This window comes from Mastigoproctus giganteus, chromosome 3 (assembly GCF_048544385.1).
Source record: "Mastigoproctus giganteus isolate SK-2022 chromosome 3, ASM4854438v1, whole genome shotgun sequence".
Taxonomy (NCBI): domain Eukaryota; kingdom Metazoa; phylum Arthropoda; class Arachnida; order Uropygi; family Thelyphonidae; genus Mastigoproctus; species Mastigoproctus giganteus.
In genome coordinates, this window is record NC_143577.1 from 190,723,161 (window position 1) to 190,734,065 (window position 10,905).

Consider the following 10,905-nt stretch of genomic DNA (forward strand, 5'->3'; position numbering starts at 1 on the left):
CACGGTTGAACGTACAGTTATTTTAAAAATGATCTGATTCTCCAAAATAACAAATATTGATGATGTTAATTGAGGATTTTTCTCACTGATGACTGGTAACGATCAAGAAACACCATATTTTAATTTTAAAAAATTTAACGTTTTAGTAAAATGAACTGCCCAAATATTTCTTTAGGCTTGGGTTATTTTTGGAGAACGCGATCATTGGTTTTAGAATCTCAAGCAAGTTAATATTTGTTATTTTTTAAAATTATTTTTAAAAATATTCGTTTCGCTATTAACTCAATATTTATAAAAATAGTTTTGCTTTTTTTTCTCTAGGGCTCTAGCCGATACTACTGTTGGAGGCTTTGATATTCCCAAAAATTCAATAGTTCTGATAAATTTATGGAAAATACATAACGACCCTGAATACTGGGAGAAACCCAAAGATTTCAATCCTGAAAGGTTTCTTAGTAAAGATGGAAAATCCGTCTTAAAACATCCATATTATATGCCTTTTTCTTATGGTATGAGTTTTTTATAATTATTTTCTTGTATTAAATTTATGGATTAGATTATGATGTGAAAAAAAATTGTGAAATTCAAATTTTCCAAAATTTAGAATTCCCCAAAGTACAGTTATTTTTGTTGTTGTTGTTGTTGTAGGGGTTTAGGAGCATCAGCTCCTAAGGAAATATTGCTCCGTGTATACCGACTGTAAATTGTGTGTTCTGACGTCCATTTCCTGTTTTGTTGAATTCTAAATTCTTGAAGTTTGTTCAAGTCATTGGGAAGGGTGCTGCTTGACAATGGTTATTAAGAACTATCCCCAATCTTATCCTCCTGGGTAGCAAAGTTGGTAGGATTGCCGTCCTCCCGACTCCGGGTGGAAAAGATCTGAGTCCGAATCCCGTCGATGATGGAAGAATTTTTACGGGCCTTTTTCACAATGTGCCTGAGTTAGTCGGCTTCGGGCAAGAGGTAACACCCGGAAACTCAAGTTTTTCGTCCATCAAAACAGAAAATTGACCTCAGGAATTTACAGACAATATACACGGAGCAATATGGCCTTAGTCACCAATGCTCCTAAAAACCCGACTACAACAATATCTTCCAATCTTAACGTTGCCTGAAAAATTTGACACAACTCCTTTTATCCCTAAATCGATGTCGTGTATGAAAATCAGAAAGAGCAGTATTCCAACAAGTGATCATTGGGGACCTCACTTCTGACGGTACACTAATCTGAAGAATATCCATTAATCACAACCTACTGCCTTGTGGTGTGCAGCTACCCTGAAATCTATCTCAGAATCTTTCCAGTAATACCAATGAGTCCCATCTTATATATTGACCTCTAATGAAGCACTGAGTTAAATACTTTGCTTATATCCAAAAACTATGTCGAAATTGTTCCATACATCCAGCTGTGTCAAAACAGCCAACTAAGTTAATTAAACATGATTTTCCCTTAACAAAAGCATGTTGTTTGTCCTTCAGAATGCTATTTCTATCTAAGTGTTCCTGGATTGTACTCTTCAATCATTGCCTTTAAGATTTTCTGTACTACTGAAGTCAGACTAACCGTCGTGTAGTTACCAATGGTTCTCTTTTAGAACCGTCTTTGTGTATTGGCGATTGCGTTGACACTTCTCCAGTCCAAAGGAATCTCTCCCGAGTCCAATAATGCCCTCATAATTAACCTCAATGGTCAATATACTCTCCAGCTGCCTACCTCAAAATAACTGGTCATGTGCCAGCAACATCAACTGAAGAGTTATTAGATAATAAATATTAAAATATCTAGATTTTCCCACGTCCAGTACACAAGGATCCTATCTGATTTGTTTCTTCTTTGTTGTGCTCAGATACATGAAAATTTCCTTGTCCCCATTCTTTACTTCCTTAGCCATTGCTTTTTTTCGTACTGAGCTTGGCCTCTGAAATTATCGCTGTGGAATTATTACAGATCAACTTGTAGCTGATGCAGATTCCAGTACTCATGGAGAAAAGTTGGCCAGGACTTAGAACTATTTTTTTATAGTAAACATTTCGTTAAAACAGTATTCCTTGTAACGTGATGGTGCTGTAAATGAAACTCTTAGACAACGATTATGAGGGATGATTTTTCAATGATGCTGCTTTTCACTAAAGTTTCTAAAAGTGAAATTTATATAATTAAGATGAGTTTGTGTTGATTTTAAAATTAACTGTTTTGATTCTTCAGGTAAGAGAAACTGCCCCGGTGAGCTGTTTGCCTTGCGGACGCTATTTGTTTTCGCATGTGCCCTAGTCCAGAGATATGAAATAAAGATGCCGTTAGGAGAAACAGCTATTCACAATGAAGGTGAAGTTGTTTTGACTTACAGACCAAAGCCTTTTAAACTGCGTTTCTTTCCTCGAGACTAGTGCTGAGAGTAATATATCAAGAGTTCAATTTCAAAATTTTTGTCAGAACAGTACGTTTGAAGAACTAAATTACTATTACTGGAAATGCAAAGTTTATTAGAGAATAAAAATGTTTGTATATGCACAATTCAGATAAATAAAGTGGAAATATGTTAACTGTGCAAAATGTCATTATTACTCTTTTAGCCACTCATTCTAATGATTAACTTGCTAATTACACCTGAATAACAAGTAAACGGGCAGACAAATAAATTCTCTCGAGAAAAGGATAATATGCAGTTGCCAATAGCTAATTTAGGAGAAGGAAACTTTGGATGATTTTTCATTCATCACACAGTTTTCTTTAAAAGAAGAACATAAAATATTACTTAGAAAGAGAAATTAAGACTTTATCTACACTCATGAGCCAAAGAAATTATGATCACTTACCTAACAGCGTGTTGGGCCACCTTTCGCCGAGGTAACCGCATGCACCCGGTGTGGCATCGGCTCCACGAGGCAGCAGAAGGTATCGTCAGGAATCTTTAGTGGATAGAAGGACGTCATAGCGTTCGGCAACTGAGCGAGGTACTGGCGTTGGTTGGCGGATGCTGCGTTCCACCACATCCAACAAACATTTATTGGATGTGGTGGAACTTTCTAACGAGGCACCATCCGCGAGCCTAGAAGTGTCACCATTATTATCTTCAGAGTCCATTAAATTCGATTTCCGTGGCCTTCCTTATGGCCTCATACAAATCGGCTAGCAAAGAAAGAGATTAGTTTAAAGTCCTGTTCTTGGTGCACCTCAAAATTGTCTTTAAATATTTCACTTAAACAACTTTACGTAATGGCTATTGACACACGTAAGCGGGAAACATGAAAGGAGTTTGTTCACAGAGTAGGTAATGAAAATCCTAGGGGTCTTATTTATATGATAGTTCGTAATAAGATTCATTATTTAGATGTATACTGGATTAGGAAGGAAGATTTCCTGGAAACTAACTGATTGGATCAATACAGTTTATGTTATTCTTGACAGACTATTCCCGGTGGATGATCTAACTACTGATTCTGTTGTACATTCAAATATTCGAGTTCCAATTTGCTTTATACCACCAATATCAGACAGAAGAATTTACCATTGAGGAGTTAACCTGTGTTGCTAAAAATATTAATATAAAGAAATGCCCAGGGATAGACCAGGTTGAAAATATATTTATTTTGCGATTACTGAAATTGATTCCACAAGTGTTGCTTTTGTTTTTTAATAAATGTCTCTAAGAAAGTCTCTTTCCTGATATGTGGAAAATTTCACTTTTAAAACTGATTAAAAAAAACAGATAAACTTGCATTAAATCCTAGATCTTATAAGCTATTGCCCTTTTTCAAAAACTTGGGAAATGCTGGAGCTTCTGATTCTCTGCATGTTAGTGATCTTCTTCAGTCAAAAAATAAGGTGTGCTCTAATCAATATGGGTTCTGTGTACGAAAATCCTTTGAAAATGCACTTGTTGAATTTGTTCGCAGAATTGAGAGTTCAACATCAAAGTACACATTACCTATCTTTCCTGATTTCGATGACGCTTTTGACTCTGTGGTAGCAAAGTGCTCTCGAACGGATACGATCAGCAGCGTGCTCTAAGCAACTATACCACGTGTTCACGTCACGAGCTATTTCAGTAATCGTCATATTTTAGTGAAGTTTAAATTTCAGGAGGTGTCTAGACAAGTTTCGGGAGGATGTCCCCAGGTCTATCTTGGGGCCCCTTATATGCAATGCAGTATTAGAGGTTTGGATTTCCCGTTGTTTTAGTGGTATTAAAATCATCGCTTATGCTGACGATCTTACTGTCCTAAATCATGGTTCATCTAGATCTGCTATCGACAGCAATGCCAATGATGTTTCACAAAATTTATTTCAATTGGATATGGGTAATAAATTAACAATAAGATTGTACAAGACTAAAATTATGATCTTTGGATCAAAACGATACCATTTAGAGAAGATTAATAATAACAGAATTCCACTTGTCTCAGAAACAAAATTACTTGGGATTACAGTAGACTCAAGGCTTAATTTTGTCTCTCATTTAAATAATGTAACAACAAAGATCACAAGATTCACTGGGGCTATTGAAAAAAAATTCTCGTTCAGAATGGGGACTTTCTGACGTACCGTGAGAACTATTGTAATGCCGTATTTCTTCTTATGGCCATTTTTTTGTTGCAGGTGCATGGTTTCACCGGGTTCCAACTGTTAAATTTCGCTCGAAGTTAGCTACTATGCAACTTACAATATTATTATGTACACTGTGCTGCCACTTTATTATGTACGCCTACCTAGTAGCGTGTTGAGCCTCCTTTAGCCTTCAAAACAGCCTGAATTCGTCGAGGCATGGATTGAACAAGATACTGAAAACGTTGTGCAGGAATAGAGTACCATGCAGACATGAGTGGCTCACGCAGTTCCTTGAGATTCGACGTTGTAGGCTTGCAGCAAACAGCCCTTACCAGCTCATCCCAAAGATGTTCAATAGGATTGAGATCCAGAGACAGCGGGCCACTGCAGAAAAGAAAAGTCAGTCATGTTCCTGGAACCATTCCATATTGATTCGGACTTTGCGCACCGGCGCATTATCCTGCTGGAAATAACCATCTCACTGAGGATAAACTGTCATCATGAACGGATGCACTTGGTCAGCAACGATGTTTACGTGCGATGTGGCATTCAGACGTGAATCTATGGGTATCAGTGGACCCAACGAGCGCCGAGAAAACATTCCCCACACCATAACACTGCCCCACCACCTTGCACAGTAGTTGTCAGACATGACGAGTCCATGGATTCATGTTGTTTTCGCCAAATTCTGAGCTTTCGATCAACCTGATGCACCAGGAACTTCAACTCGTCAGACCAAGCAACTGTTTTCCGATCCTCGGTAGTCCAGTGCTGGTGTTGCTGTGCCCACAGGAGGCGTTCTCTCTTGTTCTTCATTAATAACGAAGGCACGCGATGTGGCTGTCGGTTGCTGTAGTCCATTCGCGACAAAGTGCGTCTAGTGGTCCGTTGCGATATTTTGTTCTGCGCACCAAGGTTGTATTCTGATGTGATGTGCGACATTGTGGCCCGTCTGTTTGCTTGCACAATTCTAGCCAACCTCCTCCTCTGACCTCTCTCATCAACAATCGATTTTCTTCCACAGGAGTGCCTTGGAGAGGATGTTTTCTGTTCGTTGCACCATTCTCGATACACCCTTGAAACTGTGTTGCATGAAAAGCTCAGGAGAACTGCCGTTTCAGAGATGCTTTGTCCAGCACGTCATGCACCTACTGCTATGCCACGATGGAAGTCCGTTGGGTCACTCCTTTTCCCCATTCTTGCTACGATTTGTACGCTTTACTGATACTAGAAAGGTTGTTCTGCTGCATTTTTTTCCACAACTGTGGTCATGTGTCTTGTAACGTTGTGGGACAAACAATTTTTGTGCACAGCAGGGCTGTACCTCCAAATGTGGCGGCAGAGTGTATGTTAAAAGTTTATCGTACTGTTTTAACTTCTGCACTACAAGTTGCAGGTGTATTGCTACTGGACCTTCATGTAGCTTAGAGAGGTCTTTGTTATAGGTTAAAAAACTGAATTTATAGGTTTGGTTCTGAATATTCATTCTGTAGTTGCACGGATTCGTCTGATCTTTTCCAGGTTTAAGGAAAGCTAGCACTGTTCAATGACGCCATGAACAAGTACAGTTGCCTTAGGAGAAGATCCGATTCAGAAAAAAAGCAATAGAGAATTTAATGCCTTTTTCTTCAAGCGTTGCAACATGCGGTAACAACTCGTGTCAGGACCTGATACCCCATTTTTTGATTTAGTTTTTGTAGTAGGATTTTTTGGGAGCATCAGCGACTTAAGCCACATTGCTCAGTGTATTGTCTATAAATTGCATGTGCTGTGTGATCGATTTTCTGTTCGCTGGACGAAACACCAGAGTTTCCGGGAGATAAAACCATATCACCCTCGCCTGAAAGTGAACCGGGTACCCTCACTCGGTTCACTTTCCATCCCTTGGCAAGGGGATGGTTACTCTGTACACTCCCCTACCACTCCTATTTTCACCTGGTGAGGCATCAGCCTGCACCACCGACACTTGGGGTTATCTTCACTATTGACCCCGTATTTCTGTCTTTCACCCCCCCCCCCAGTCTTCATTCTTCCTTCCGTTTGACCCTTGTCAAAACTACACACGCTCCACACTGAAAAATATTTTTAACTCTACCCAGCATAACTTGCATCTCTTTCGGCCTGACCAAAATTTCTATTGTCCCCCTCCACTTTTTTAGGTCCTAACCACTGAAATCAGGTGGCTGGACCTGCCACAGTAAATCTATAAAATACTGGTGTACCTGGTCTGCTTCCACTAGGTATAATGTGGGCAACGGTGGGTCTCATTGGAGACCCAACGGCTAAAAGACCAGATGAACGGTACAAAACATTACACACCACAATATCCATACACTTTTTAACCTCTGGCCTCAGTGTTCTGTATCACCAATGTATACTACGCGGAGATGGGGGGAACCCCTGGTGCCGTTAGACCCTAAACACGCTATACGGAGGCGAGCTAGAATAACTTCGCCTCTGCGATTCCTGCGCAGAAAATTCCATGGTTTTATTACCGGCTTTATCTGATAAAGCTTGTTTGCAACTTGCTTATGCCAAGATTGTTGCTAGGAGAGTAATTTAGTGTATTAGCTGCCTGCCTGTAGAGGAGACTAACAGGCATTCATTGAGGTTTTGCTTATCTGGCCGCAGCATCTGCCAGTTCATTTCCCCTGATCCCATTTCGGGTTGGAATCCAGCAGAAACGAATGGACACTCAGAATGTATTGTCTGCTGAATCCGAGTCACGAATGGATGAGCATTACACCTTATCCCGAAAAAAGTTCGAAGTGAGACAACTAACTTCGAACCATCAGCGAACACAGGCAAGTGTCAGAATATTCGGTTCGGTGAACAGCATAGTTGTTGGTAGACAGGAGTTATGGCTTTACCCATAACTTTTTTAATGGAGAAGCCACATTATAGTAAGCCTGATGACTGGGCAACATTGCCTACCTTGATGTCGAATTCTCTCAGCAGCTCCTGGACGCGCATACCAAAGGGACGGTTGGCAGTCTGACGAGTGTTGTATAGATTTTCCCATCATGGCTCGAAAACGGATGTCTAAGTAGGGTTGTCTGGTAGGGGTTTTAATTTAAAGTGCTTTCGTCAGAATGACAGTGGTGGTTCAGTTGCTTCAACATGTGTAGAATCTTATGTAGGATGGCATCTGAACGAAAGTTCAACTCCGCCTTTGTACATTGATGGTTACAGAGCACTGTAACAGGCCACAAATATGTGTAATGTTATGTTCGTGCAGTGTGTTGTTGTTTCTGGCCGTTTTGTCACAAGGCACGCGATCACTTGGAAAGCCTGCCCAGTGTACCTCTAGGAAGTTGGGGCCTACACCACAGCTACGCATGAACCATAGCCAACCTCAACAGTTACGCACTGAATGTCCAAAGCGAGTTCGGAGCCATTCAGAAGAACCAGTGCCAGCAAGCCAGTAATAGCGCACGCACAGAGTCATTCCTAGGAGACACCACAGCAGAAGACGAAAAAATGAGAATAGCATAAAGTAAAAATTAAAAAAAATAAACTGTCTTGGCCCACGTCTTTATGCACCGTTGCCGAAAGTAGTCAAGAAAAAAAAAAGTACTGTCAAACAGAAGTAATGTCATTTAAACAAGATCAGCAGGAACAAGTTCTAGATAGAATTCTGTTAATCTGGAGTGGTATCAGAAGTCACTGGTTGATGACGGTATCACTGTGCAGAGGAAGGATCTAGTCATGGAGAGTCTTGGTAAAGAAGGAACCAGAAAAATGCAGCATTTGTTAAAATCTGTGTTGAAAACCAGCAAAATTTTGCACATTACGTCATCAGGACGACAAACGCGGGTTGCATTTTCATTTATGAAGTGTTTTCAGTTTGGTTGCTTGCATTAACATTTAGTCTTCCTGCGATTAAAAGCAGCAATACAGAAAGTTTGAAGGCCAAAAAAATTGATAGATACGGGTACCTTCTCGCATCTGGGAAACAAATTTGGTACTGTTGCCTTAGGAGCCAATCTTAGATCATCCTAAATGGAGTATTCAAGTACGTGAGGAGAGTCTTCCTGTAGCCCACATCGACAGTAGACTTTCTAAATGCTTCAATAACAATACGGATGGCCTGATGGTGAATGGGTCTAGCCACCTAAGTACGCTGTTTCTAGCCGATGCGTACACTTAGGATCCATCGTGTAATTTTGATTGGGAAATCGTACGATAAAAGAGGGAAATCTTCTCCCCATTTATTGGGGAGATAACACGTAGGAGGTTCATCCCCTTGCACTTTATCCACAGTTGACGGATATGGAAAAATTGTCAACTTATCGAAAATGAGCTCCAAGAATTGTCTTGGATGCTACTGGAATGATAGTAAAAAAGGCCTACGTGCTCTGGATTCATTACGAAAAATTTTATTTTGTTTCTCAGAGCAAAACTGGAGTTACAATTAATAAGCTTTCGGCTGGGAGACAGCCTTCTTCAGATTGAATACATGAATGGCAGTTGGAATAGAGATGTGCACTGCCAGGATGGTGCGTGAGGCGCGTGGTTAATTGTTTGTTGATGTTTGTGGCTGTGACATATGGTGGTAACGTGGCAGCGTTTGTCTATGGATAGAATTACTGCCTCTGTGATGGGGTTAACTTGGCAACCACTGTTCCTGTTCAAAGAGGTATCCGAGCATTTTATATTTAACGATTCCAACCAGGTGCGCTTTAGGTAATGGTGGGACCTGTCCACAACCACGAAATCGCGGTGTGGGTCGATGTCGTGGCGGGTTGTCCAGACATGCTCGGCGATAGCTGAGTGTTCTATATCTGCCAAACGGATCGCCCTTTTATGTTCTGAGAGACGTTTCTCGAGTCGACGTCCAGTCTCTCCAAAGTAGCAGCTGGTGCAGTCACGGCAAGAGATGCGATAGACCAAACCGCTCTGTAGAAGAGTGGGGACGGGTGTTTTTACGTTGGAGATAAGAGAACGCAGTTTCTTGCCTGGGAGTTGGATGCATTTTATCCCATGTAATTTTAGGATTCTACCGATCTGTTGTGACAGGTTGGGGTAGTATGGGATAAATGCCCTCGTGGATGACTCGACCCTGTTGGCGTTGCTGTTGGTCGTCACGTGCCTGTAGATCACACCTGTCAAGGACGTCGATGGGATAGCCACACCTCGTAAGGTCTACTTTGACTCTGGTGATCTCTTTGCGTCTTTCATCTGCGGAGCTGGAGTGTGTCCAGGCGCGAGTTAGCAAGGTTCGGGTAGTGGAGAGGAGGTGGCCCCGCGTGGGTGCTGACCTGAAGTTGGTAAATTGGCCAGCACACATGGGTTTGCGATAAACTGTCGTCTTCAAGCATGTCTTCGCACCGGACAAGTGTATCTAGGTATGGTATAGAGTTGTTCTACTCCAGCTCAATCGTAAACTTTATGAAGGGCGATAGTGAGTTGAGGTGGGTTAGGAGTCGTTGACCTGAGTCTCTAGGGATGACAACGAACACATCGTCTACATAGCGACACCAAAAGGCGATGTGATCTGGCGCGTCTGTAAACGCACGTCCCTCTAACTCCTCCACGATGTTTGCTGTGACAGAGCTGACAGGGGAACCCATGGCTGTGCCATGTATCTGCTGGTAGATTGAGTCGTTAAACATGATTGCACCCCCTGTTAAGCACAGTCTGAGGGCGGCGGAAATGTCATCAGGCGTCAGCCTAGTTCTGTCGCTAAGGGTTTCATCGTTGTCCAAGAGTTGTTTCGCACAAGAGATGGCAAGTTCCACTGGGATGGAGGTAAATAGTGATATTACATCGAACGAAGCCAAGACCTGATCTTGTGAGATGGATATAGTGGATCCTTTCTATGAACTCAACACTGTTGGAGACTGTGTAGGTGGTCTTGCCAACTAGAGGAGAAAGAAGTCTCGAGACAAACTTGGACAGCTCGTAAGTCGGTGATCCACAGCAGGATACAATTGGTCTTAGTGGTGTGTCTTCTTTGTGCACCTTCGGCAGGCCGTAAAACCGTGGGATCTGACACCCGGCGGCACGGAGGTGATTACGGGTTGACTAATTTTTTCTTGTTTCAGCTAGCTGTTGATGAGGATATTCACTTCTGACTCCCATCGTTCCAAAGCTCTGTTGGGGTTAACTGCTAAGGGTTTGTAGACGGAAGTGTCTCGTAAAAGCAGTAAGGCATTCGTACTGGAATGATGTTTAGTCAGAGTTAAAGTTCTGGTTCAGGGTGAAGGTTCCGTTTGAGAAAAAAAAAAGTTTACGTAAAGGGTCTTTACAGCGAGAACCTAAAACCATTTGCCACTCCCAAGAGTTCATATATAGATGGCATGCTGCAATGTCTTTCCTGGTGAGGGATTAATCCCTCATTGCGAGGAATG

At 41.6% G+C, this 10,905-nt stretch overlaps 1 protein-coding gene across 1 annotated transcript in view; it reads left to right on the forward strand.

Annotated features, from left to right (window-relative positions):
• The window catches only part of LOC150088517 (cytochrome P450 2L1-like), a 47,945-nt gene extending 45,538 nt beyond the window's left edge, over window positions 1-2,407 (forward strand). Inside the window, exons 7-8 of the mRNA XM_090370208.1 lie at window positions 322-509; window positions 2,210-2,407. Of these exons, the coding sequence (XP_090226334.1) occupies window positions 322-509; window positions 2,210-2,391 (370 nt within the window). The 3' untranslated portion in view covers window positions 2,392-2,407. The remainder of the gene's footprint in view (window positions 1-321; window positions 510-2,209) is intronic.
• Window positions 2,408-10,905: the final 8,498 nt, after the last annotated feature.